The sequence below is a fragment of the Colossoma macropomum genome, unplaced genomic scaffold, assembly GCF_904425465.1.
Source record: "Colossoma macropomum unplaced genomic scaffold, Colossoma_macropomum, whole genome shotgun sequence".
Lineage (NCBI taxonomy): Eukaryota > Metazoa > Chordata > Actinopteri > Characiformes > Serrasalmidae > Colossoma > Colossoma macropomum.
The window spans coordinates 31,293,597-31,308,624 of record NW_023494800.1 but is presented as its reverse complement, the minus strand read 5'-3'; the positions used below and the strand labels follow the sequence as shown (position 1 = coordinate 31,308,624).

At 39.0% G+C, this 15,028-nt stretch overlaps 1 protein-coding gene across 1 annotated transcript in view; it reads left to right on the top strand.

Moving 5' to 3' along the window:
• The window catches only part of fstl4 (follistatin-like 4), a 224,068-nt gene that overhangs the window by 84,969 nt on the left and 124,071 nt on the right, over positions 1-15,028 (top strand). The window contains exon 3 of the mRNA XM_036589017.1: positions 3,747-3,974. Coding sequence (XP_036444910.1) covers positions 3,747-3,974 — 228 coding nt within the window. The remainder of the gene's footprint in view (positions 1-3,746; positions 3,975-15,028) is intronic.

The window sequence follows — 15,028 nt, the reverse complement described above, 5'->3', positions numbered from 1 at the left end:
AAATGACATTTCATCTGACATTTTGAAAACTTTGTCCAACTACTGTAACTTGCTGTCAGTGCTTATGCATGGAAATCTCCCAAAGGAATGATCTTAATATCAAAGTGGGAGATGTTCATATTACAAGAGCTTTTAGGGATTACAATCCCGTTCCTGCTTCTTACTGACACTTTACAAATGAGGGAATCAATTAAACATATTTACTTGGTTACAGTTGAATGAGGTCTAGAACAATCCAGTACTTAGCAAAAAATGCCCCAAAATGACTCCCTTAATAATACTTCTAAAGGGCCTGGGATTATCCGTTAGCCGGCTTTTTAATGTAATGGATGACTAACAGAGCTGGGCAACCAGTGGATTAATCGAAAAAACAAATGCGCTCAATGAATAACAGACATTAGACCCTCTATTGGCTTTTTTGGCAGGGCTAAAAGGGGTTTGGCCATGTAGTGCCATTGTTCAGAAGTTCAGACCAACTGGATTACCAGAGGGCTTGTTAACATCCTAAGAAAGTGACAACTGAGGCAGTTCTTAGTGAACATGGCCAAGAATTTAGAGTCAAGACTTTGTTTTCAATATGTCCTCCCAGCACTTAGCAATAATATGGCCTTAAAGGGGGGGAATATGGGTATTGACAAGATTTTTCAGCATGAGAGAGGGCCTTGGGGGAAGTAAGAGACAGCAAGTGGAGGGTGAAAAAAACAGAGAATGTCTTGCATACAAGCAGGAGCCGGCTAAGCGCTTAATCTTCAATGCTCAGAGAATACTAACGATCCACTAATCGTCCTCGACCTTGACATGGAGCAACAAGGTCACTGGGGAGCCAAGGCATTTGCAAGGCTGTGAACTACTGGTGGAAATATTGTGAATAATTAGTAAACTGGAAGGCTCTGGGTGTGTACTTGCTCCTGCGCCCTCCCCCAGAGGGGCTATACCTGCCTCTTCTGCCATCCGTCGAGCGATGTTTTATTATGATGAGCTGGGGTCAGCCGTCTGGGCATGCCTAGGTATATGTGTGTGCGGCGCAGCGGGCTCCGCGCCGTAATTAAAACACGTTTATCTCCGGACGCTGCAGAAGGCCGGTTATTATTCAGCGCGCCGCAAGGCTGAATACAGTCAAGTGCTCCAGAGACCCATTCAGTTTATGTTTTGTAAGGTTTCAGGAAAATAAAATGAACTCTCCTCCTGAGGGTGCTTACTTTTTATCATCAGAAGGAATTATGCCAGTGATTTTTGCAGGGCTTAAATTTGATCTATTCAGTCTGTAACTTTTCACTATTGAGCGCTGCCACCGCGGCAGCAAGTTGACCTTCCGAAGGATTCATCGCCATTTTCATGACATGCCTGGGATTTCAGATCGCAAGATAATTTGGGGGGATGCCAGGGTGGTCATAAAGCAAGGTAATTTTGAGCATAATTTTTCATAAAACTTTTAAGTCTCACACAGTTATCATATTTTGATGTTGCTTGCTGCTCTAGATATGAGGGGTGGATGCTGTTTAGCTGGGGAGCCGTAGCTCGGTTCACTTTTTGTGTTGGGCAAGTTCAAGTCAAGTTAAGAACCTTGGGTTCAGTGCACCTTCACTTTCTTCATTGTTCACCATCATCTATACTACATCATGCTATATAAGCAAAATCTGAGACTGACTGAGTTTTAGCAAAAACATTCAGCTGCGATTGGACGTTTGGGTTTCAGCATTATATGATTATTAGCTAGCTACTCACTAGATTATTCACATATGGACCACTGTCTTTTCAAAGTCTAATTAAATAAGTGGCAAAATAGATGCTGTTGTGGTTTTGCAATCAACAGTACCTGGGCAGTGGGGTACACCGCTGTTTTCAAAGAATAAAAATATGCTAATTCTCACTCCCAGCCTTAACTGCAACATTAGCTCATGTTTGTTTGAGCAAATTTGACTTCAGTTGTGAAATCCCATTGGTGGTGAAGAGGCCTGGCAAATAATGGCCACAAGGAAGATGTCATGTCACTGGGAAAAAGAGCTCTTGTACATATGTGAACAAAATGAATTCATTACCATTTAGACAAAATCTACTTGGGATTTTGAATTTCAATTTCTTAAGATTTCTTAAGGCTAATTCCCACTCCTAGAACTACCCATAACTTTTTTTGCTTAAGTTTGCTTGGGCAGATAGGGCTATTGCGATAGTGAAATCCCATTGGTGTCGAAGAGGTCTGGCAAATAATGGCCACAGGGGAGACGCAATCTCGCTGCAAAAAAAAGAAAAAAAAAGTAAGTGTACTAGTTCCTGCTTTCTTTGGACTTGCTGCAGCTGAGTGCCTGCACCTGCAGACTCTGAAGGCGGTCAGGACTTGTGAGCCTCTTGCTCTCCTGATGCCCGGTGGAGCTCCTAAAGCCGGTGTGGCGTGGCCGCTCCTCGGCCCATAAATCCAGCCTGTGATCCCAGCAGGCGCCGCCCCTCACAGGCCCCTGAGGCGCCGCAAGATCAATCCAAGGTGGAGTGGCTGCAAGCCTCAGCAGCTTTTGTGCTGGTTTAAGTGCAAATGGAGGAAATCAGCAGGGAGCGCGAGGGTCGCCATGGTGAGGGGTGGGGGTGGTTACTGACAGGTACTGTCTGACTGTGTTTGAAAGGGAGATGGAAATCAGTGTGTTAAAGTTCAAAAGTTCCCTTTATTTAGACAGAGGTCTTGATCACTTTCTGATCTACATGATCTTGGGATTAAAAGAGTCTGTCTGGTTAAACTTGATTAACTAAACTACATTATGTTCGTCTGGAATGTATCACATATATCACTAGACTAGAGCTGCACAGTATATAATTTTTTTTATCATTGTTGCTACGTTATTCTTCATATACTGACAATGCAGAAGTGTCAGTCAGTTTTTACAGCTCGATGTTCTCTAGGTTTTTGGACGTATCACAATCAGAAAGCATACATAATTTTATTAAAAAATAATGCAGGCCAGTCACAATAAAAGTTTACTAATGTGGAAGGTATATTGCAATCACGGTGTTTAGGAAAATAATTGCAATGTGGTATTTTGTCTGTATTGTGCCACCCTAAGCGCGGTATTGAACTACTGCCTTAATTCCACCTGTAAGTACACCTTTCCATTGGTAGAGTGATAGTAGGCTCAGTTTGGAGAAGTCTGACTGAGTACTTTTTTGATTTTTCAAAGATCACAGTATGTATTGCAAAAATCCGTTGTGTAACTTTTCACAATTGAGTGCTGCAACCATGGCAACAAGCTGACTTTGTGAAGAATTCCATCACCATTTTAATGAAATGCCTGGAATTATAGACCATGAGATAATTAGGGTGGGTCACTGTGTTGTTGAAAGCATATTTTGGAGCATGCTTTTTCATAAAGCCTTTCTAGTCTCTCACAGTAAAGATGTTGTGCCTTTGATTGCTGCACTGCATTTGAGGAGAGCCGAGCTGGGACGGTGCAGGCCCAAGTTCAGTTGTTGTGTTTTGCAAGTTAAAGTTCAGTAGCCTGCATTTTCCCGAATTAAGTTCTTTGTTTAGGTTCACTGAGGCTTCACCTCCTTCATTCTTTATTGTCATCAGTATATTTTCATGCTATCTAAGCAAAAGCTGAGAGTGACTTGGGGTTGAATGAAGCATGCACACTGAGTTTTAGCAAGTTACTAAAATGAGCAGCCGCGCTCGATAAGTGGGTAATTTCACTACCTTAAACACTGAGGCCCCCACATGGGTCCCCACATTTTTTATTGAATATGATCCTATCCTATTCCAGATGGGGGGCTGTGCCGGACAACCTACTGCGGAAGGGGCCGAGAGTGTGTGGTCAGGCAGCTGACGGGCCAGACGGAGTGTGTGTGCCAGGAGAAATGCCACAGCTCGTTTGTACCCGTCTGCGGTTCTGATGGGCATTTCTACGAGAACCACTGTGAGGTGTACCGCGCGGCCTGCCTGCAGAAGAGGAGGATCTATGTCGTACACAGCAAAGACTGTTTCTTCAAAGGTAAGCTTGTAATGTTTTCTCATTGCTTCCTCTGCTCGTTGTTGCTGTTTCGCAATAACAAAGCCAAGTTTTTTTTTTTCCCTCTCAAGAGTTCTTTTGTTGGCTGTGATCGTATTGACACATGCTTGTAACTTAAGTGAATCCATTGTTTTTCAATGAAACCAATTTTGAGCGCTGTTAAAGACGAGTATTATTGGCTACTGCCTTGCATGGGCTCACAGCAGTCGCATCTTTTTGAGCAAACCTTCTAGTGTCCAATTCTGGGCACATGGCAAAAGACTGAAAAAGTAAAGCTGCTTCCATGCTCATTTAGCTAATAGCATTTAGGCTGTCACTGTGAATTGTATTAGTAACTGAGTAATCCACGCAGTATTTTGTCAGTTGAGCAATTTCAGTTTTCTTAAAAAGGGAAACAATAAAATGGACTGAACAATTAAGTCCATCAAACTGTGTTTCTTACAGTTTAGCTTTTTAAATTCCCAGGAAACACATGAAAAATATTAAAAATGTTTGCATGATCCTAAAATTAAGTGTTATATTAAACATCCTGCAAAACTGAATTAGAAATATAATAGAATGATGTGACCTAGCTTAGAAATGTCTGAGCATGTTTCTAATATTCTAATGAGCACATATAATTGACATATCTCCATCTAATACACCCAGCCTGCTTCACCACTCATGAACTAAACACAATAGTGTCAGTAGGCAAACATTTTTGAAACAGGCTGTACATATGCAGGTGGTTTTGTAGACCCTGCTGTGTTCTTGGCTCACTAAAAATATTTTCCAGCTTTTATGTGGTGACATCTTAAAGAAGATAAGGAAGGTTTTTATTCGCATGGTTGGTTGGATGAACGGATGACAGACAGACAGATAAGCTAGCTTGATAGCTCTGTTATACTGGCTGGGTTAGCTTTTGCTTGCTTGTTAGCGTTCACTAACTTAGGTTTCTCCAGTTTGAACAGAAGGAGACCATAGGAAATAGTTTTTGTTAAAGCTCTGTGTTCGAGATAAGCCACATCAGCTTGTGATCGGTGACGTACTGCTTACGCAAACTTTAACCAAGATTGGGACCACCCAGTTTACACTGAAAGGGGAAAATTTTGGTGATCATGTAATAAAGTGGAAAGTTATTCATAGGGCATATTTAGATTTAAATATTCAAACATACTTCACTGTTAAACTAAGCAGCCTTTAAAATCTTAAAAATGTATAAGCACTATGTGACAAAAATGCATATACATGAGTATGTTCATCATTCTTACAGCAAGAGAGACCAAATATCTGCCTTGCCATCATGGAAACATTGCTAATACATTAAGAATTTAATGTAATGAACATAATGAATTTAATGCATGATTTTTTGGTATCACTTTACAAAAAGACCACTGTTATAAAGGGTATATGAATGGTTTAAAAGAGTTTATTAATTTTTAATTATTAGGTCAGACAGGGCAGTTAAAACATATAAATAAAAGGGCAGTGGTGAATACCTGTTGCTTTCATCTGATATTCTTGATGATGATCATGATGGCCCAATATCAGAGCTCCAAACCCACCACCGCATCTACAGCCTCAAGGTTTCCCACCCTAAATCACAAAACAACAATGCCCTCTGGACGCTGACTCAATGTCTTTTTTGACAAGATTTGACAAGTATCTATAAGCTGTTGTTTTGGTGGTCCGCCATTGGCCCCAGCAGGGATAATGCCCATGGGAGGCTCATTTAGGTAGTTTGGGGTGGAGTCTTCCTCTAACTAGCCGAAGGTCATTCTCAAACATGCTGATAGAAGCTCAGTACAACGCTCTTCCCCATAAATAACAATGAACCCCCTGCATTTGCAGTGCCACCATGCAGAACTGTGCCACAAGGTTTTGGGAGGTCCATATGCATGAGCAGTGAGCAGCACGCAGCGAGGCTGTGGCTTTCAAATTAGAGAGCGGAATGGGAAAGGAAAAAAATCCCTGCCGATTTCTAGCGGAATTCGTGCATGCTTAATCCGAATTAGGCAGGTGTTCAATAGCCATGTTACACATCAGTGCTTTCCCAGAGGGCCCTGGAAAGAGAGAGGCACTCAGAAAAAGAGGCATCATTCTAAATGTCAGGAAGGAATTGTTTATTTATTTTTTTATTTATCAGTTGAAAAGGAAAGAAGAGCAGCAGGTGCTCAGTAACTCAATGAGTACAGGATTTATTGGTAATTTTTTTTTTTTTTTAAATATCCATGCTTGTGTGATATTAGACATTGATTTTGTTGTTATTCACTCTTGAAAAGAGAGGTTATATTAGTTGTTTCGGAACTACACAGTAGGCTGGGAATCTCACTGTTACTTTACAGTGAAGTAAGAAAAAAATGCCTGCAAAGGATTTATTAACATAAAACAACTGTTTACTAGTTTTATAATTATATTCTTCAGCAGTCATCTTCATTTTCACATTGACATCACTGACTTTATATCATTGTGAAAAATGGCAGATATTATGAAGTTATTCAAAACCAAGAAAGAAAGCATTCTTCATTGTTATGTTAGATATGGCACCCATTCAATATTGGGTAATGATATCAGGCTGATATCTGCTGGATCGGAGGACAAATATAGATTCCAACAGATTTTGTCACAGATCTAGCCTAAAATGCACAGGATTGTTGGTAGTGCCGCAAGGTGAGGTCAAGTTATAACATCAGTAACCTGGTGATAAGTTCTCATGATAACAGAAAGTGTGGGATAGTACTGTTTGAGTAATTTGAGCATGGTATGTAAATTTGATACAAATATTTTATTAATTGCTTTGTAGTCTGTATCATACAGGTATTGGTATTAGCTGATACTCAAGGTTACTCAAGAATCAGAATCACTGTATTTCACATACAATTAATTTGTACTCATGTATGACATGTAACAGACAAGTACACACACTATGAAGAGTATTCCAAATACAATAAAAAATTGACTAAGGGACAAGTAAACTATGCATAGTATAAAGAGACTAAAGAATAAAAAGGTAGATATATGGTGAGTATGTGGATATGTGCAGGGTCTGAGGGGACATATAATAATTATTAGGAGTGTCATGATAGGCATGATAATATAATTTTTTTCAGTATCAGGTTGCGAGACCGCATGCACTGTGTACTGATATAGATTTCACGCTATAAAATATGTGATCCTGTTACTGCTGGTTCTTTTAAAAATCTTTTTTTAAATCTTTTTTAAAAAAAAAACTTTACCATTGGCACCACTTTTCAGTGGTAGAGAGCGTTGGATACTGCAGTTTGCTGGGAATGATTGAACCACGTTACAAACTGCCACTAAATTATGTTAGAACCATCCCACACTCAATGTCAAGTGCCACACCTTATATAGAAACACAAGATCCGATTGTAAATGAACTTGTAATGCTTTTTATATAGTATTGAGATGTGGCCTTATAATTTTTTTTTGTTTACTTTTACATAGATATTGCACTTTTATGTTCTTACTTATTTATTTGTGACACCTTCTAAACTTGTGCCAGGTATCCCTTCAGTAAGCACTGTCATCTTTTTGGGACAACAGTGGGCATGACCAAAAAAGAGTGCAAAAACATTTTGGTAATTACTAAAAATAATAATAAACAAATAAACATGAAAGTTAGGACAGCATTTCTCTTACAATTCTGTATGGAAAATGTATCATATTGTGATGCAAAAATGACAATATGTATCATAACTTGAAATTTGCGTATCTTTACACCACTGGTAGATATTGTTTACAGTGTATAAAAAAATGACATGATTTAACATTTGGTAAAGAGGAGATATTGGAAAAGAAAAAGTGGTATTCATGCCCAGTGCTGGTTCTTCTATACACTCACTATATATTGTGCCCAGTGCTTGTTCTTCCTGTAGAAGAACAGTGGACCCCTATGGCAAGCATGATGCAAGTCAAGCAAGTCAGGTTTTGCTTAGGGCCCTGGGAAGGTTTGGACCAGCACTGATTTTGTCGTCTCTATTATTTATGTGATTAACATTTTAAAAGCTGTATGTCCCTAAATTTGACTATGATTGATTGGCAATGTACACGAGTGCAGTATCTCCATTTTTGTTGTTTTTCAGTTTTTGACATAATTTGAAAATGCCTGTTGCCCTTTACATTGTGTGTAAAATTCACGAAGAACGGAGCAAAAAAATGGCCCAAAATGACTTGGAAAATAGTCTGGTTCCATTGACTTATGTTAAAAGTAAAGTAGATTCTTTCCTTTTCGTCTATAGTTACCACTTGGTTATACAAGGTTTTCCTCCGACAACAGCGATGTGTTGAACCATAGCAGTTAAGCCATATGTTTTTCTGTAGCTACAATATACAGTACTTTAGTTCTTGCAGGGCAGTGGGTTTTGGCCAAATGATATTCAAGGAGTCTAGAAATTGTGGTTTGCCATGCATAACTCAGTGCAGATGGGTACTGTTTGTCTGGGTGTTTTGCTTTTCACGTGTGTGAGACTGCAGCTAAAAATAGTAACAGTCTTTGGGGAAGAATGTCGCTGAACTTGGCAAAAAGGTGGTCCCATTCCATCAACATAACTGAAATTCCCCAGTTATTCTTTTAACTGTCTGCACACACAGAACTGTGGTTTTCTTCTTCCTCTTCTTCTGCTGCTTCACTCAGGAAAAAATAGTAAAACCACAAGAGTCCCTGAGCATTGCCATGTTTCACATACTATGCATGAATTGTTGTTAAATTTCTTTCTATTATGGCTATTGCAAGACTGGCCTTGGCAATACTGACTGTATGGAGATCTAGATGAGCCCCTAGCAAATCATTGTATGTTTTAATAGTAAAAATGTGGCCGTTTGTAACATCCTGTCTCCCTCTTTCCCTGTCTTTCTGTTTCTGTCTTTGTTTTCTTGTTTCTCTTGTCACGTGCTTTTGTTTATATCTACCATGTTCCTTTGTTTTCTAGTGCCATGTGCTTTTGTTGTTGTGTTAGCTCCTCCCCTGTCCTGCCTTGACTTCACCCTGCACCTGTTCCTACATAGCTAGTCTCGTCTTCTCATTAGTCTCGGGTGTTCCTTGTCTTCTTTGTTACCGTGATTTGGTGTGTTCACTATGTGTCTCAGTGCTATTTATCTGCCTGCATGTCATTTGGGTAATCCACATAAAGACTTAAAAATACACTCGCACTTGTACTTTGCCTCCTTATCTGCCTCGGCAGCCTATGCTTTACACCATCGTTACCAGTGTCAAACTTTCAAGATTACTTTTCTGTGATTTCTGGTCAAAGTAAATGATTTTGTAAAAAATAATGAGGAACGTAATATTTTGTCCATATTGCGAAGTCCTAATATACATTGTTACTGCATGCGTATCATTTTTGTCTATATTTGTCTAATTGTGAGAGCTGATTTTGCTTTTTCAAAGGCCAGTCGCTGATTCTATCACAGCAGGCCATGTTTGATTATTACGGCAACAGAGGCTATTCTCTATGAGCTACCCAGAAGCTTTCTCTCTTTCTTTCTTTTTTCTTTCTCTCTCTCTCTTTCTCCCTCTCTCTCTCTCTCTCTATCTCTCTTTCTCATTTTTTTTTTCTACACCCGAGGACAGAAATGGTGATGAGAGGGGTTGAGGGCTATTGATCCTCCCTTCATCCCCAAATCTCTCTTCTTTTCAGCATGGTATTCTCCTGTTTTCCTTCGAACAGACAGGGAAAAAAACTCTTTCAACACATGGGTTTTGTTGTGAGTGGTAGGATGTGGCAGATGGCTATTCGATATTATCGATGAAAGCTTTTGGCTGTTACCTATCAGTCCTGAGAGGGCAAGAGAGCTTCTCTAAAACCTGCAGGGAACTGCAGAATCATTGTCACTCTTTCTAGTCCCTGTTATATGTAATTATTCTTTGGGGAGCATTTTGTTTAAAACAGTGTTTATTTTTTTGTACACATTTTTTTGACAAGGGTGTCTGTCTTGCTGAGATGTTACTCAACATACATGCTAACTGCCACTGATGTGATGAAGAAAGAATTCTGTCATATTCAACATTCTTTCGAAGAACAGGGATTTCAGAAACGTCCTAACTCTTATCTGTTTAGTCACCATGACAACTTCAGTAATGACTGAATTTAGGACGGTAGCTATTAGAGAATAACAGTTCGCAAATTAATAATCTTATCCTAAACTCCAAATAAGAAAACAGTATAACAGAAGCATCTTAACTAGACAATTTCTTAAATACTGTCCTAACTTTAGGACATCCCCAGTGGTGTGATAACTTTGTTTTAAACATCTGTTTCTATTGTTTTTAGGCAATTTACAGGCAGCATAGTTCACTGCTAGCATAATGACAGTACATTGCTGTTATCAGAAGAAAACCTTGTACCTCCACAATGGTAACTTTACAGGAGAAGGAAGAAACATACTTTACTTTTACTTTTAATGCAAGTCAATGGAACCAAACATTTTTCCAAGTCATTTTGGGCCATTTCTTTTGGTCCATTCATCATGAAATTTACACACAATGTAAATGACAGTAGGTATTTTCAAATTATGTCAAAAACTGAAAAATGGTTTTCTTCTGACAGCAGCGACATGTATTCATATAGCAAAATGGTGCTTTGACTTGAGATGTTTTTTCTAACTCTGCTTTTTCAAAATCTCAGACACTGCAGGCATAATCTCCATCATCCCCTCTTATTACTTTCGCCAGTTAATGTTGTTGAAAACTCAAGACTGCAGATAAAATATTATCGATTTTAACAATGGCAGTGAATAATGAGGAGACAGAGCTAAATGTGTGGCTGTTTACTAGGGGGACTAACATTAGTGTGGCCCACATGCCAGCTGAAGTTTGCATAAATGGAAACTGAAACTGGGGAGCTGTGACACTCTGATAAACAGCAGGCGGTGCTTTCACTGTATTCCAAACTTCCAGTTTATTGTACTTTAGTTTTGTTTTGACCTTTTTATATTGGTAACATTTTTAATATTATTTTGATTACATGTTTACATTTCAGCTTTGTGTATTGTTGGTTGCTTGGTAACAGATGTGACAGTTGATTATCAACTTTGGGTAGTTTAGGATTTTCTAACTTGAGATAAGATGCTATAAGATAAAATTCCTAAATTAACACAGGATTTGATTCTGTAATAGAAATTTGTGAAAAATCTTATCTTGACCTGTCAGATTTTAAGTTGGGACAAAAAATTTCTGTTGTACAGCCCCAGATTCCAGTAGAATGACATGAATGTCTTTTCTGTACGTTAGTAAGTCTGAGATTATCCTTTCATTTATTTATGGTAAATGTAGAGGTTATAAATTTTTCAGCATCAGGAAAAAAAGTAGAAAAATATAAATGTAAAACAAAATTGCACAGAAGCCTCAACAATTAATTATGTCACATTTTATTTGGTATGAGTACCATGTGACTTTATTACAGCTACCATTCTTTTTGGGAGACCTGCTTTTAGGATTTTTTTAAAGAAATCTGCAGGGGTATTTTTCCACACCTCCAAAATTCAATCTTAGAAGTTGGTTGCATCTTCTGCTTCTCACAATCCAAGCAATTACACATGTAGATGCATCAGTCCATAAAACCTTACTCGAACATCTCAGCTGTCCAGTTTCAATGTTCTAGTGCAAAGATCTGTTTTCAGACCTGAAGCAAGAGAGGAGCTGTCATCTCTTATAGATTAAAGCTTTATGTATTGTTTATCTGATGGTGACAGTTTTGGTGGTTTACCAGGTCGTGTATGATTGTTAGGAGTCCCATTCTTCTGTATCTTTTAATGATTTAAAAGATCATTGAACTCTAGTTTTTAGAAGCTCCTGTTTTTTTCAATTATTTTTCTTTTGTGTTCCTCTTTTTATGCAAGTGGAACTTAGATATAAGATATGTCTTCTTTTATAGAAATATCTCATTTCTCATCAGCCATTTTAAGTGCAAATGGGAAAGAAATTTGTAAGTCAGCTGAGGTGTGTTCGGGTAGTTGTTTGTGTAAATATTAGTGTCTCTGAGAAGAAACAATGTTATTGACTCTTTTGGGAACACCTTCTATAAGGAGGACACAGCTGCAATTTAAGATTTTGTTTTAGACTTAGTGATAATCCAAATGCTTAAAATACTCTTTTAATTGAAACACCATGCTACCATTATGTTAAACTGTACTGAAAATAACAAACTAATAAAGAGCACTGAGGTGACCCTCTCACAGGGAATAAAATTAAAATGATCATCTTGTAAGATTGACAGGCTTTGCACTTTCACAACCTTTGAGAACACATGTAGGTCCATCTCCTACGCATCTAGTAATTAAACATCCTTGCATCTCTAAACATAAGCGTGCTAATTTCTCTTTCTGTCTTCTTTGCAAGTGGAAAGAAATTGTTCACCAAGTTTTCACTCGTAATTAAAAAGAGACCTGGATCCGGCCTTCCTTGTGACTCAACTTTGATTAAAACTCTCTTGCTTAAAAAAACAACGTAAAGTCATGGCAACACATGGCCGTTCTGGTTTTCATCTCTGAAGTGGCACAACGGCTGTTTGGCTGTGGAGTCTGGCTCTCAGCGGGAGGCCTATGAAGTCGGAAGAGGCTTGACCGTTCCGTCCCATTCCGCACACATCTAGCCTGCCCTCGAGAACTGCACAAATTAATCATCGCTGGTGCAGACGAAGTTTTGGAGAGGTTACGACAGGGGCCGTGTCTCAGTGACACGTCTTCTAATGATCAGACTCAGGGTCTTGGTGGGTTTATTTGTCAGGGGGCGAAGTATTGCTCACCCTGGCTGGGGGCTTGGGGTAGCAGAGTTTGATTTGTTCTTATCACAGACGTTTGGTTTGATGTCTGGAGTGTGGGCCATCAAAGCTTGCCTGCTTTTTTTTCGAAGCTGTGTATGTCCATGCACCACAACTTCCCCTCAAAGTCATCAGAGAAGAAATGCTCTTTACCCTTGAGGGTCCGACTGGTGACACCTCTTCTAATGATCAAACTCAGACCTTGGTGGGATTATTTCTGAGAAGCCTTTTTTTGCTGCTGATGGCAATTTATCTTATCTATTGATAGATATATGATATAGGGAAGAACAGTGAGGGTTGTAAAGTTTTTTTCCTGTAATTCAGTGGTTCTGTGCGCTGTACCATTCAAACTATGTTCAAAGGTATGCATATTTACCCTTTACTAATACTAGTAGTGTATAAAACTATTATTTTTTTCAAATTGGTGTCAAATACAGTAGGAGATCTGTTGTCATAACCTGCTTCATTACTGGAAATAATAATTGAAAACATGCTTACAAAGTAATGTACAAAGTAAAGTTTTTTTCAGTGGACTTGGTTTTAGTTTTTCTGCAAGGACGTTTTTCCAGCACTGAAAAGTTCAGTTTAAGAAGTTGGTTGCATTTTCTGCCTCTCACCACGTAATCCCAAACAGAGTTCAGGGCTCTGCGGTGGTCAATCCATTGTTCTGAAAACAATAGCAGCTCTTTTATTGAAAGCTGCACATCTTTTCAGACCCATAGCACTGAGCTGTCTTCTCACAGTGGAAGGATGGACAGAAGCTCCTGTGGATTTTAAGCACGATCTAAAGTAAGAGTGAAGCTTGAAGGAAACTTTTAAGTACTGTTTATCTGACAGTTTGTTGATCTACCATGTGTTGCACTGTTGTTAGGAGCCTTGTTTTCTGATTTAGACCGTATAAGCAGTACATTTCTATATTAATATCAGTGCTATCGTAAAAGGTCTTCCAGCTTCCTCTGCCAGCTCGGGAGGGTGGTGGGCAGGGCTGGATATTGTTCAATTTTTTTTTTTTTATTCCAATACAGATATGTAGACTGCAATACTGATCCCTAAACAATATTTCTTTTAAATATCTTCTTTTAAAGTACAAAAGGAAAGGAGTTTATGGCTTAAACCAGAAATGAGCACAAGATGCTAAAAGTAAGACTGACTGCATACTAATCAAGAAGCACTGAAGTTAATAACATATGAAATGTGGTTTTTAGCTTGCCTGTCCTCAAGCTGGAGTTGTTAACAAGCATGCCTATTGGCTTGCTTACTGACTGGTTAAGTATTGACATTTGTTATTGAATGACTTGAAATTTTTCAATCTCTATAGCAATGTACGCCATTGTGTTTTGGTTGGTGGCATATAAGTATTGCAAATAACCAGCCCTAGTGGTGGATATTTAGCATAGTAATATCACCCTCTTTTATTTCTGGTTTGTGAAACTGGGGATCCATGTTCCAATCCTCCCAAATCTTGCCTATTCAGTAATATGATACGTTTCTATTTTGAGATTTCACAGTGACATGGTGATATTTGTCACCATTTGGAACCAATATTTAGCTGTCTGTTTTTCTTATGAGATTCTGGCCTGTCTTTAAAAGTCTTTGAGTTCTGACTCTTAGTTTAATTCGTACATTACCAGTTTTCCATTAGAACGACCATTATCTGAAAGGTGTAATGAGGTCATGGCAGTGAGGCCAGACATTTTATTTCAGAGTGATGTCTGAAATTTCCCAAAGTCAAACAGAAAACTTTTTCAGGGCCACAGTCTGAAGTTCAGAGCCAGGTGTGGCCATGCCTTTCGTAACAACCCTCAATTTTTCTTGTTTTTCGGTTATTAACGAGCTTTGGAATGCAACCCATCCTTCTTTCAGCATTCCGAATGCGAAGGGTCCCAGAGTCCCCTTGGTCACATGGTCACCTCATTAACTTGATTGGTCCCAGGAGATTCATTATATTAAAGTATTTGCTGTTTGAAATGGACACTGTGTCCCAGTTATAAATGTCCCTTGTTCCTTCATTAGTCCCTCGCCTCATAAACATCAGTCTGAGCCACTAGATAGTGCATAAAGTTCTTTTGGACGCCGTGTAGTGCATACTCAAGGATATTGCGCTGCCACCGACCAGCGACGGCCATATGTTCTCACTATTGTGTTTCGCAACTGACTGAGGCTGTGCTTCGTTTGGCCACGAAATGGCAGAACAACATCACATTGTGTGACTCAACAGGGGGCAAATCGGAGCTACTTCCTCTGAGGACAGTTTAAGGCTATTAGAGGCAGCTTTAGGCA